The sequence below is a fragment of the Sus scrofa genome, chromosome 11 (genome assembly GCF_000003025.6).
Source record: "Sus scrofa isolate TJ Tabasco breed Duroc chromosome 11, Sscrofa11.1, whole genome shotgun sequence".
In the NCBI taxonomy this organism is placed as follows: Eukaryota; Metazoa; Chordata; class Mammalia; order Artiodactyla; family Suidae; genus Sus; species Sus scrofa.
In genome coordinates this window covers 2,355,031-2,369,113 of record NC_010453.5, presented here as the reverse complement: position 1 = coordinate 2,369,113, position 14,083 = coordinate 2,355,031, and the positions used below count along the sequence as shown (strand labels likewise).

Genomic DNA, 14,083 nt, shown 5'->3' with positions numbered 1-14,083 from the left:
AGGTCACCGCGGAGAGCCCAGCGGGTGGGGGAATCTAGGTCACAGGCGGAGAGCCCTGAGGAACGTTCTGGACTTTCCTGGGGCTGACGTGCTGACGTGGCATCCGTGCAACCGGAAAGCAGCTGCCTTTAGCCCAGGCCCTCGATTTCCTGCAGGCGGGAGGAGCCTGCTGGACCAGACAGGGCTGAACTGCAGGGGCGCCGGGTCGGGACGAGGCCTGTGGCTCAGAGACGGCAGGACCGTCGACCAGCAGGACCCCCGCCGCCCTCGGATCTTGGTCAGAGCGACCTGTCTGAGCGGAGCGCCATCGGGGTGAAGACCGCGAGGGGAGTCAGGAAGGATCTGGCAAGAGGCGCCCACGTGTTCCCGTCGCCCATGGCCAGGGATCTTCCGCAAGGGGTCTGTTCGACCGGAACACAATTCTTACCTGAGGTCCTGGAAGGGGTCAGGTCTCACGAGGGGTGTCTCCACTGAATGTTCAAAAAGAGCCCCTTCAGGCCCTAAACACGAAGCAAAGACGCAGCGTTTTACAAAAGTTAAGGGAACCACAGCCAACAAACTGAGCATCTACACGGCGCAGCACAGGACCCGGAGGTTCTGATGGCTGCTGAGCTTGTACAGAGGTTTCAGTTACAAGGAAGAAACAAAAGCATAACGTCTTTCCTCCTTTTCCAAGTGTGCCACCATTTCATAGGTTCCTATCAACACAACATGATGTTTAAAGCAGTTACAAATACCTAGGCTTATGTGAAAGCTAGAAAACAATTTGGGAGCAGCAGATGTAAACTATTATACGCAAAATAAACCAGGTCCTCCTGTAGAGCTCAGGGAACTAGATGCAACATCCTGTAATAAACCATGCTGGGAAAGAACAAGAAAACACACATACATATATTTATAAAACGGAGTCACCTTCTTAGCCTTGCCAGAAACGAAAACACCGTAAATCCACTATAATTCAATTAAAAAATTAAAGCTAGAAAGCAATATCAGCCTTCAAATTGAAAGAAAGCAATTTGGGTTGAAAACTGCCTACGTCTATACATTCTAGGTAACAGTAATTTGATTCATTCTCTAGATTTTATGTACGAAAATTTCATTGTGTGTCATTTGTTTCCTAGAGCACATCAGGAAATTTTCAGAAAAATTTTAATTTTGAATACTTAAAACTGACTTTCTAATTTCTAGGAATCAGCAGTTTCCAGCTGATTCATTCGTCTGAGAACCTAGTTATACACAAGGTGCTGTGGCTGTGGGCTGGGGTGCCGAGATGCTCAGGTCAAAACGAAGGGCTCTCTGATATATCCTAACTTGTTTTACGCAGAGCACCACAAGGCAGGTACGATTATCTTCCCATTTTACAGAGGGGGAAACTGAGGAATAGAAAAAATTAATTAACTTGCGTAGTTACACCGCCAAGGTGCAGGGCTGTGCTTTGCATTCCAAGCCCACACTCTTCATCTGTGTGCAGTGGGGCGATTCACACAGAAAGGCTCATCATGACTTTCAGGTCCTTCCGCCTGGCCTGCACTCCCCCGCGGCCTTAGGCCCCAGCCCATCTTAGGCCACACCCCTGTCCGGGCCCCATCTCTGCTTTCCGCCACCCCTGACTTAGGCCCCGCCCCCGCACTGGCCTCGGATTTCCTGCAGGCGGGAGGAGCCTGCTGGACCAGGCAGGGCTGAACTGGAGGGGCGCCGGGTGGGGGACGAGGCCTGTGGCTCAGAGACGGCGGTTCTGCAAACCTACAGGATAATGGTGGCCATTACGGGGAGTAAGGCTCTCCCGAGCACTGGCGCTGCGACCATTCCCCGTGCCAATCACATGCGACAGGACCGTGTTTGGTTTGCCTGCAGTGCACACGTTTTCCACACCGTCTGGTGTGGCAGAGACTATGATGTCACAGGAACCTGTGCGATTTTTGCATCTCTCTATCTTATTCCCTCCCCCTTACTTCTCCTGATTTGCAAAATATAAAAGAAACGGTAAAGAAAAATTGTATCTCAAGTTAGTTGTTAATAAGACAGGTAGAGACATGCTGAGTGCGGTGGGTTCACTGAGCAGGTGACTAAAATCCGAAGGCGGCGAGGGTCCTGCTGGACGACGGTCCTGCCGTCTCTGAGCCACAGGCCTCGTCCCCGACCCGGCGCCCCTGCAGTTCAGCCCTGTCTGGTCCAGCAGGCTCCTCCCGCCTGCAGGAAATCGAGGGCCTGGGCTAAAGGCAGCTGCTTTCCGGTTGCACGGATGCCACGTCAGCACGTCAGCCCCAGGAAAGTCCAGAATGTTCTGTACTGATGGCTGGAAGCTGCTAAGAGAGTAAATCTTCAAAGTTCTTATCACAAGAAGAAAAACTGGTACGTGTGTGCGGCGACGGACGTTACCTGGACTTAGTGAGGTCATCGTGTCACAATACATGCAAATATGGAGTATGCTGTACACCTGAAACTAATACGGTATGCTAATGATTCCCTAATTTAAACAAATAAGAGTTCCTACGTACCAGTCACTCGAAGCTTGTCTGCACCGACCACAGCTTCCCTTTCATCAACGGTAAACAGCGGCCTGCCATCCCTGGAGTTGATGTGAAAGTGCTGACTCTGGATCTCTACCATTTGGGGACCTGAAGAATTAATTAGAACAGTTTCTTATAACAAAGTATTTACCCTATGTGGTGTTCAAAGCACTATTTTTACACACGCCCTGTCACCCAGCGCTACCGAATCCCTAAACATTTAGGATGTGTTACCCACATTGTTGACTCTATGATTACCTTTTTAGTCCTAAGCTTAAATCTATTATATAATTAAAAGTAATTGAGATCACACATGTTAATCTATACCAACATATGCATGAATACATTATTTAAAAGTCAGCGGCTTTTAAAACTTGCCGAAGACAGTATAATTCTTCTACCCAGATTACTTAAATTGCACCTGTTATGAGTATTACCCAGCTGAGGACTTTGTATTCTGAAGTGTGAGGCCATCTTCCGAACGGCTCACTTTAACGGCCCACGTGAACACACTGGGTCACACTGCAGGTGTCGCCTCTGCCCTAAGCCTCGCCTCCTACCGCGTGGAGAGAAGCGACGACCACAGGGAGGCACAGCCCTGCGTCTGCTCCCCCGTCACTGGAGGCTGCTCCGTCTTCTTCCCATTCCAGGGCCGGGGGCGTGACTTTCTCTCCCAGCTCACTCCCTGCACGTGCACGTTAGCTCACTGCCTTCCAAAGCATGACTATGCAGCAAATGTTTCACACGTGCTTCTATGTGCCAGGCAGCGGGGACACGTACCTTCAGCAAATGCAGTCTTGTTCAACTTCCCTCACTGGTGCACTTGGGCATCCGTGACTGTATGTTTCTCAATCTCCCTGTGCTCCCCGCCTTGCAACCCTAGTGGGATAACGGCCCAAAGTGTCTGGAACACTCGGTTCAGCATCTGCTTAAGGAACTACAAGTGTCCCTTCATTCTTTTGGGAGCGCACATCTTCTTTTCCAGAAAAGTAGGTTTCCTGGGAGATGACTACTTAGTAGTCTCTGGGTATGTGTCCCCGTGCCCCTCCCTGTACCCACTCAGGTTGACGGGCACCTGCTGGAAAGCAGAGAGAAACTTCCCAAGGAGCGCAGTCATCAGTTTCAGACCCGGCCACCAACGTGCCTATGTCATCCCAGTAGTTTGTACCTCAAAACCATCCCAAGATTATTCATTCATTTATATGTGTGTGTCTATATTATAAAGTCAAACTCATCTTTCCTCTATGTGTTATCTTCTCTTAAGCTTCATTTTTTATTAAAATTTTTATTAATTTTTTTCTATTAAAGTACAGTTGATTTATAGCAAAGTGACCCAGTCATACATATCATATATACACACTCCTTTTTTCATGGTCATCCTCCACCATGTTCTATCCCAAGTGATTGGATAGAGGTCCCTGGGCTGTACAGCAGGACCTCACTGTCCGTTCTAAATGTAATAGTTTGCATCTACTAACCCCAAACTCCCAGGTCATCTCGCTCCCTTCTCTCCCCCTTGGCAGCTGGGCAGCTACAAGTCTGTTCTCCTTGTCTCTAAGTCTGTGTCTGATCTGTATGTAGGTTCATTTGTGCCGTATATTAGATGCCAGATAGAAGTGATATCATATGGTGTTTGTCTTTCTCTTTCTGACTTCACTCAGTATGAGAGTCTCTAATTCCACCCATGTTGCTGTAAATGGCATTATTTTGTCCTTTTTATGGCTGAGTCGTATTCCATTGTGTGTATGTACCACATCTTCTTAATCCAGTCATCTGTCGATGGACATTTAGGTTGTTTCCATGTCTAGGCTATTGTGAATAGAGCTGCAATGAACATATGGGTGTAGGTATCCTCTTGAATTGTAGTTTTGTCTGGATATACGCCAAGGCATGGGACTGCCAGATCATATGGCAGTTCCGTATTTAGTTTTCTGAGGAACCTCCATTCTGTTTTCCATAGTCGTTGTATCAGTTTCCATTCCCACCAATAGTGAAGGGGAGTTCCCTTTTCTCCCCACCCTCTTCGGCATTTGTTATTTGTAGACTTCCTAAGGATGGCCATTCTGACCAGCATGAGGTTCTACCTCATTGTGGTTTTGATCTGCATTTCTCTAAAAATTAGTGACATGGAGCATTTTTTCATTGGCCCGCTGGCCTTCTGTATGTCTTCTTTGGAGAAATGTCTATTTAGGTCTTCTGCTCATTTTTTGATTGGGTTGTTTTTTTGTTGTAGTTGAGTTGCACGAGTTATCTGTATATTTTGGAGATTAAGTCCTTGTCAGTTGCACTGTTGCAACTATTTTCTCCCATTCTGTAGGTTGTCTTTTCATTTTTAAAAATGGCTTCCTTTGCTGTGTAAAAGCTTGAAGTTTAATTAGCTTCCATTGGTTTATTCTTGCTTTTATTTCTGTTGCCTCGGGAGACTGATGTAAGCAAACATTTGTCTGGTTGATGTCCAGAAAGGTTTTGCTTATGTTCTTCCTCAAGGAGTTTCATGGTGTCTTGCCTTATGTTTAAGTCTTAAGCCATTCTGACTTTATTTTTGTGCATGGCGTGAGGGCGTGTTCTGGTTTCACTGATTTACATGTAGCTGCCCAGTTTTCTCAGTACCACTTTTGTTGAAGGGACTGTTTTTTTTCCCCCCATTTTATATTCTTGCCTCCTTTGTCAAAGATGAACTGACCGCAGGTGTCTGGGTGTGTTTCTGGGCTATTTTGTCCCAATGATCACACGCTTGTTTTTACACCAGTACCACACTGTCGTGTTTGCTGTAGCTTTGTAATACTGCCTGAGGTCTGGGACAGTTGCACCTTCTGCTGGTTTTTTTCCCCCCTCAGGACTGCTCAGGATTTCCTCCTGCTTTGTTTTTTTCCTTCAGGGTTGCTTTGGCAATTCTGGGTCTTTTAAGTTTCCATAAAAATTTTTGGAATATTTGTTTTATGAAAAACGTCATGGATAATTTGATAGGGATTGCATTAAATCTGTAGATTGCTTTGGGCAGTATGGCCATTTTCACATATTAATTCTTCCAATCCAGAAGCATGGAATATCTTTCCATTTCTTTGAATCCTCTTTAGTTTCCCTGATTAATGTTTTATAGTTCTCAGTGTGTAAGTCTTTCACCTCCTTGGTCTGGTTTATTCCTAGGTATTTAATTTTGGGGGGTGTGATTTTAAAAGGTATGGTTTTTTTTTGATATTCATTTTCTAATATTTAATTGTTAGCATACAGAAATGAAACAGATTTCCAAAATATAATCTTCTATTCTGCTACTCTGCTGAATTTGTTGCTCAGTTGGAGTAGTTTTGTATATAGCCTCATATACAATATATACAGTATCACATCATCTGCATATGGTGACAACTGTACCTCTTCTCTTCCAATTTTTACCTTTTATTTCTTTTGTTTGTCTGACTGCTGTGGCTAGGACTTCCAATACTATGTTGAATAAAGTGAGAGTGGCATCCTTGCCTTGTTCCAGATTTTAGTGGGAAGGCTTTCAGCTTTTCTCTACTGAGTATTAGCACATATAAAGCAAAAGTGAGGGGATGGAAAAAGATATTTCATGTGAATGGAAATGACAAGAAAGCAGGAGCTGCAATACTCCTATCAGACGAAACAGACTTTAAAATGAAGGCCATAAAGAAAGATAAAGAAGGACACTATTTAATGATAAAAGGATCACCTCAAAAAAGGATGTTACACTTGTCAATATTTATGCCCCTAATATAGGAGCGCCCAAATACACACAACAAATACTAACAGACATAAAAGGAGAAATTGATAGGAATACAGTAACTGTGAGAGACTTTAACACCCCACTCACATCAATGGACAGATCTTCCACACATAAACTCAATGAGGCAACAGAGATCCTAAATGACACAATAGAACTGTTAGACTTAGTTGGTATTTTCAGGACATTACATCCAAAACACCCAGAATATACATTCTTTTCAAGTGCACATGGAACATACTGAGGCACAAAACTAACCTCAACAAATTTAAGAGTACAGAAATTATTTCAAGCATCTTCTATGACCACAGTGGCATGAAACCAGAAATCAACTATAGGAAAAAATGTGAAAAAAACCTGACCACATGGAGACTAAACAACATGCTACTAAAAAAACGAGTCAACAAGGAAATCAAATAGGAAATTAAAAAACACCTTGAGACAAACAACAGTGAAAACACAAGTGTTCAAAATCCATGGGATGCCACAAAACAATCAGATGGAAATTCACAGTGATACAGGCCTTCCTCAAAAACAGAAGAAAGATCTCAAATCAACAACCTAACCTACCACCTAAAGGAATAAGAAAAAGAAGAAGAAACAAAATCTCAAGTCAGCAGAAGAATGGAAATCATAAAGATCAGAAAGGACTCAATAAAATAGAGGTTAAAAAATAGACAAAAAATATCAATAAAACCAAGAGCTGGCTCTTTCAAAAGGTCAACAAAACTGACAAACCTCTGGCAAGACTCACCAAAAAGAAGAGAGAACCCAAATGAAGAAAATGAGTTGTGAAAAAGGAGAACTCTCAATGGATACTGCAGAAATACAATAAACCATCAGAGATACTATGAACAATTATATGCCAACAAATGTGACAACACAGAATAAACGGGCAACTCTCTAGAGACATACAGCCCTCCAAAACTGAATCAAGAAGAAATAGATAATTTAAACAGAATGATCACCAGAAATGAAACTGAGTATGTTATAAAAACACGCCCAACAAACACAAGTCCAGGACCAGACGGCTTCACAGGCGAATTTTACCAAACATACAAAGGAGAACTTACAACCATCCTTCTTAAACTTTTCCAAAACACTGAAGAATGAACGCCCCCAAAGACATTCCATGAAATTATTATAACCCCAATAATACCAAAGCCAGACAAAGCTACTAACAAAAAGAAAATTATAGGCTAGTATATTTGATGAGTATAGATGCAAACATTCTCAACAAAATTTTAGCCAACTGACTCCAACACGTTAAAAAGGATCATACACCATGACCAAGTGGGATTCATCCCAAGTTCACAAGGATGATACAGCATACGCACATCAGTGTCATACACCACTTTAACAAAAGAAAAGTAAAAAAAGCCATGACCATCTCAATAGATGCGGAGAAAGCATCTGATAAAATCCATCATCCATTCATGATAACAACTCTGACCAAAGTGGGTATAGAACATATTTCAACATCCTAAAAGCCATTTCTGACAAACCCACAGCAAACAAAACACTCAATGGAGAAAAGCTGAAAGCCTTCCCACTAAAATCTGGAACAAACAAGGATGCCCACTCTCCCACTTTTATCCAACACAGTATCTTGTGATTGTTACCTGTATTTCTGCTCTTCTGAGCATCCACCCAGACTCAGTTACTCTGTGATTCAGTGCCACTATTTACTGCTCTGGGTCACTGATAAATCTTACATATTTATCATATGAATACTGATTTGCATTAAATGATGAATATCAAATTATTTGACTTTAAAATCAAGAGGAAAAACCTGGAGTAACTTATCCAGTAAGAGCTCACTGTTTATCTCATTGGAAGCTCACTTAACTTGAGGAACCTAATTAAGTGAAAGGGGTTAAATTAAATGATATCATTCCATACACACTGATGAAACATTCAACAAATGAGTTTAGCTGCATAATTTTCATGAGTAACAAAGCCACAGAGACCCTCAAAGAACACTCGGGAAAGGGAGTCTCTTTCATTCAAGACAAATATATTGTATGTTCTTCATGCTCAGAGCTCTGCGCTAAGAGTTGAGGATACTGAGGTGAGTGTGAGGTTTAGCGTCCACGGAAAGATAAGGCATGGCACACTCGTCCCCTGGCAGTGAGATGACTGTGGCGCAGGCGGGGACAGTGTTGGGTGAGAACCCGGACGAGGAATTCATAGTCCTCCTCGGGGGTCAGCGATGGCAGCCTGGGGAAGAGGACGTCTGAGCTGACCTTGAGCGAAGAGCCTGCCCTTCCCGATGGAGAAAGGACCAAACACTCCAGACAGAGGCGGTACCTGAGCAAAGGCTCACAGGTTAGTGAAATTCCATCTCCATTTTATTAAAAAATATATAGATATCGAATGCCAATTTTCTTGAGAAGAAAATTTAAATAAGAAGTATATTTACTTTTTAATTATAAAAATTTAAAAAAAAATTGTAGAGTATAGTCGATTTACAATGTTGTGCCAATTTCTGCTGTACAGCACATGACCCAGACACACACACTCTTTTTCTCTTACTATCTCCCACCGTGGTCTATCCCAAGAGGCCGGATGTAGCTCCCTGTGGTGTCCTGCGCAGAGGACCTCACCGCTTATCCATTTTAAATAGAAGCGTTTGAATGTCACATTGAAATACGATTTCCTCTTCCACAGAAACTGTTCTCCAGGTGATAAGAAGCCCGCCACAGGAATAATCATCTCTTCAAATAACTGAGGTTATAATTACACCTTTCAACTGTCCATAATATTCCACTAGTCTTTCTAACCTACTTGGACACACATTAGAGCTGAGCAAGCAACCCTCATTTGCAGCAGAGTTCTTCAAGAAATATATCTCAAATACTTTCTTGGTGATTAAAAAAAACAAACAGCTATTTGATAAAATAATTTTTTGTGTGTGTCTTTTTACCATTTCTTGGGCCACTCCCATGGCATATGGAGGTTCCCAGGCTAGGGGTTGAATCGGAGCTGTAGCCACCAGCCTATGCCAGAGCCACAGCAATGAAGGATCTGAGCCGCATCTGCAGCCTACACCACAGCTCACGGCAACGCCAGATCGTTAACCCACTGAGCAAGGGCAGGGACCGAACCCGCAACCTCGTGGTTCCTAGTCGGATTCGTTAACCACTGTGCCACGACGGGAACTCCCTGATAAAATAAAATTTTTAATGACAGCCCTTGGTATAAACAAAGAGGAAAATAAATAAAAGACAAAGGAATAAATAAAGGAAAGCTTTAGGATCCGATCAATTAAGTTTGTGAAATTGGCCTAACGGTTTTTCTAGTGAAAACACAATCCAGTTCTTCCTGATTTACGGTATATGCCGCATTAAGAGCCCTCCATTATGGTACCTTCCAGACAGCATCATTGAAAAAGAAATGTCACCAACTCCCGCAAGAGAAGGAAAACATTGGTTCTACTGCTGTGGTTAAGATCCTTGACCCCCTGAGTGAGGCCAGGGATCGAACCCGAATCCTCATGGATACCAGTCAGGTTTGTTACCACTGAGCCACAATGGGAACTCCTAAAGTAAGTCTAATGGCAAGCTTTTCTTAAAAAAAATAAATTCCTCGGGGACAAAAAAGGGAACCACATGCGCCGTAACCAGGACAATTAGTGGCGTGCCCTGACGCAGGCCCGTCTGAGTAGAGCGACAGTGGCGGACACACCTCCGACAGGGAAGCAGGTCCTGGGGTCACTCTTGCCTCGTCTGTTCTACTAGCTGTGTGTTCTCGAGCACATCAGCCGTCCAGCACGCCCATTTTTTCATCCTTGAAATTGGAGACAAACTTATCTCTAACTCCCTTGTGGGCTATAGGAAAACCCACATTTAGCCAAAACTCAAATGAGAAAATAAGTATTTGTATTAAATCATTTTTGTAAGTCTATACAGAGAATCTTTCCCTTTTGGAGCTCCTAAAAAATAATGACAGGAGTTCCCACTGTGCTACAGTGGGTTAAGAATTCGACTGCAGCAGCTCAGGCTGCGACAGAGGCATGGGTTTGATCCCTGGTCCAGTGCAGGGGGTTAAAGAAGCCAGCATGGTTGCAGCTGTGATTAGGTCATAACTATGGCTCATATCTGGTCCCTGGCCTGGGAACTTCCGCATGCCATGGCCATTAAAAAAAAAAAAAAAATTACACACTCTTTAAATGCTATTAATTACTCGCCAGCATATAGAAACCAGCGCATAGGTATTCAATACACGTTTGTTGAATGAATGATAAAAGATAGGCAAAAAATCCCTGAAATACTTAAAAGCCATGGTTAAAGAATTTTAACAACTTTAATCGTAGCATTGCACACTATACAATTCATCAAGAAGCTATGATTCAGTTTAACAGGTTTCACAAACGTGTATGTTGTGTGAACACAGATGTGCCCCTAGAGCCACTGAGAAGTTCAATGGACTGAGTGATCCAACGAGCTTCTAAGCAAGAGAGGAAAACAATTTATCATTCAGCATAAGTTCTAAGGATTCAATCGGAAGACAAAATACAGAACCCTCTTCTTAGTGTAAATAAAAGGAATCGCCAGTTACGACACGGAGGAAGTTTCCAGTGTAACATGACTGTTCAGTAAAAACAGGCATGAAAAAGAGAGAGACCGGAAGGGCCATCCTGCCTCCTGGCTGCAGCCCATCTCCAGAGCGCAGATGCTGGAGAGAAGGGATACACGTTCCTCTCGCCCGCTGTTTGCTCTTCTGTCTTTTCTCGCATCTCCGTGCTTCCTTTCTGACCCTTCTGCTCACTGTGCAAGATGCCACGTGACCTCTCCCCCACGTGGCCCTGCTCTCCTGTCTCAGCTGAACAGGTGGGTGCCCAGCTCACGCAAGCGCCCGTGGCTGAGCAGCTGCACCGGGCCCATGAGTGTACTTTGCTGGGAGGTTGGTATTCGTGCAACTAAAGCCCATGCTGGTTGGTGTGGGGACCACGGCCACTCAGATGACGAACCAGAGTCCCGCAGAGTTAGGACTGGGGTAACCATGACGCTCAGGTGAAAATCATGGGCCAAGATGCACTGGGAAGGAGAGGAACGGGGCGGCGAGAGGGAGCGGCCTGGGGGATGAGGCTTCGGCTCAGCGCGGGTCTGCGTCTGCGTGAGGCCGGCCACCGCTTTCCCGGCCCCGGCTCCGCGAGGGACTCCGCATCCTTCAAGCACCACTGCGTTTCCTCTACTGCCTGAAACGGTCCCCTCTCTCTTGGCATCCAGATAACGTCAACTAAAATACCTGAGGCTGCTCCCCCCGCCCTCCCCGCTCTTCTCTGTGGTCTCCACTTAGAAAATTCCTCCTTTGACTGCGCATAAATACCTCCGCACTCTTTCGAACACCCCCCCCACCCCCGCGTGTATCCACTTGGCACCCGGCCGGGGACCACCCGCAGGACTCACCCGCCGTCAGCCTGCCCGTGACCTCTCCTTCCACCGTGCGGGCACTGAGAGTCACGTTCTGCGGGGACTGCAGAAGCAGAGGCGAATCCTGAAAAGGGATTTACAAGGTTAGTTCCCACTGAGAACGGCCACCGGGAACAAGGTCAAGGGCCGCGCTGGCCGGAGCGAGGGTGCATCTGGATTCTGCAAAAATCTGAACCGTTACCACGCTCCGGGCCGCCAGGGACCGAGCTTCACTTGGGAGGCACTTCTGAATCTGATGCCAAATTTTCCCACTTTTTCTCTTACAGTGCCTGAATCTTTTTGTTAAGGCTTTTTCAAGACTTCCCGAAGGTTAAAATGATCCATCATTTCCCTCAAAAAAAATAAACTTTGTACATGAGTTTAGGGTTTATATAAAGTAATTTCTTTTTTTTTTTTTTGTCTTTTTGCCTTTTCTAGGGATGCTCCTGCAGCATATGGAGGTTCCCAGGCTAGGGGTCTAATCGGAACTGTAGCCACCGGCCTACGCCAGAGCCACAGCAATGTGGGATCCAAGATGCATCTGCGACCTACACCACAGTTCATGGCAGCACCGGATCCTTAACCCACTGAGCAAGGCCAGGGATCGAACCCGCAACCTCACGGTTCCTAGTCGGATTCATTAACCACTGCGCCATGACGGGAACTCCTATATAAAGTAATTTCTCCATTGAGCCTGTGATCTGATAAATTTCCGGCTAAAATTATTCTGAAAACTTGGATTATGTTGAGGGCGTAAATGCATTAACTGCTTTTACAAAATATAATGACCTCCTGGGTTTAGGGTACCTGTGTATACCGGTTACCAAGTGCCAAGTCCACGTTCAATCAAGGTTTAATCAGTGTTCTTCTCTTTTCCAAGAACTTAAACTTTCATTTCTTATAATTTATGTCCAGGACAGGATACACTTGTAAAAGATAAATCAGAGAAGGGTTCGTGCTTCTAAAATAAATACCATGTTGTTTTCAAAATGCAAAGGCTTCTGATTTCAAAAGAGCTTTTAAAATTTGTTGGATGCCTACATTTTGAGAGCTCTTTGCTGGAAGATAAAGTGGCTTTCTGAGCTCATAAGCGCTTTCTGCGGGATTGCCGTCTGAATGGGGTTTTGTTTTACAGAAGATTGCTGGCTCTTATGTAAACAGTTGTCTTCAAAGGGAATGCAGCAAGCTGGCTGCTGGATTCAGGTAGGTTCATGTCACCAGGAGGGAACCAAATATCTTCCCAAGTTGGGGGTGGGGGGGATAATGTGGTTTTTCAGAAGGAAAGTTTTAGGGGTCCTCTGGAGCTCCGGTCAGAAACTCTCCAGTTGGCTTTGTGGAAGCAGATGGATTTCTCAGGGTCGCACCTTTCAGCCGCGGTGTGACCTTACTGCTCCTTCTTGCATTGTTAGGAAACACTGTGTGATAATAGCAGCTGGCAACGGACAAGGATTTTTCCCACCAGTCTCTCTTTTTAACCCGCTACATTCTGAACGAGGGAGCATCGTTCTGCACATACAGATGAGGAAGTTGAGCTCAGAGAGGTTAAATTACAGCTCACACAAACCCACGGCCAGCAAGTGACAGTTCCGTGATGGGACCCAGGCTTCAGCTGCCAACGTCAGGCCCCTTTCGATCGCTCCCCCTGCAGGGAAGGGCTGGCCCAGCTCAGAGCTGGGAGGCCCCCTCCGAGGCCCACACAAAGGGAGCTGTCCCGGGAAACACTCTGCTTGTCTGATCCAAAGGCCACTCTCCAGCCCTTTTCTTTTTCTGGCTTCCTCGGCAGGGGCTGGAAGAGCTAAGTGCTTCCTCAGCCTGCGCTGCACTGACTGAGCGAGCCCTGGGACGCAGCCCTGGTCAAGGAGACATATGCGGAAACTGCTGGGATGAGGCCGGAGTTCCAGGCAAGGCTTTGCTTTTCTGACGAAAGGGATGCAGGCGTTGACACTGCATGTTCCCCAGGCCCGTGCTCTGTGTGTGCCCCAGCAGACACCTAGTGACCATCGGGGAGGTGGGGCACAGGAGGAGGACCAAGACACAGGCCCCGATGTTGGTGAGCACTGACCTGACGGCCACAGCTGCCCCTTCCAGCTTCCTGTTAATGCGGGACACCACACACTGCAGGATTTCAATGCTTTTACGTCTATTGAGATTTGTTTTATAGGAGTTCCCGCCGTGGTGCAGCGGAAATGATACCCAACTAGGAACCATGAGGTTTCGGGTTCAATGCCTGGCCTCATTCAGTGGGCTAAGGATCCTGCATTGCCATGAGCTGTGGTGTGGGTGGGAGACACAGCTTGGATGTGGCGGGGCTGTGGCTGTGGTATAGGCGGGCAGCTGCAGCTCCGATTTGACCCCTAGCCTGGGAACTTCCATATGCTGTGCGTACGGCCTTACAAAGGAAAAAAAAAAAAGAGAGATTTGTT

At 45.4% G+C, this 14,083-nt stretch overlaps 1 protein-coding gene across 9 annotated transcripts in view; it reads right to left on the bottom strand.

The window, feature by feature from the left end:
* Positions 1 to 14,083, bottom strand: part of SGCG (sarcoglycan gamma) — a 69,775-nt gene that overhangs the window by 10,941 nt on the left and 44,751 nt on the right. For 5 of the 9 annotated variants that reach the window (XM_021065455.1, XM_021065461.1, XM_021065459.1 and 2 more), the window contains exons 4-6: positions 11,658 to 11,745; positions 2,499 to 2,618; positions 428 to 500 (exon numbers count right to left, since the gene is read on the bottom strand). In XM_021065455.1, coding sequence (XP_020921114.1) covers positions 428 to 500; positions 2,499 to 2,618; positions 11,658 to 11,745 — 281 coding nt within the window. The remainder of the gene's footprint in view (positions 1 to 427; positions 501 to 2,498; positions 2,619 to 11,657; positions 11,746 to 14,083) is intronic. The other 4 variants (XM_021065454.1, XM_021065458.1, XM_021065456.1 and 1 more) reach the window with 1 other exon arrangement.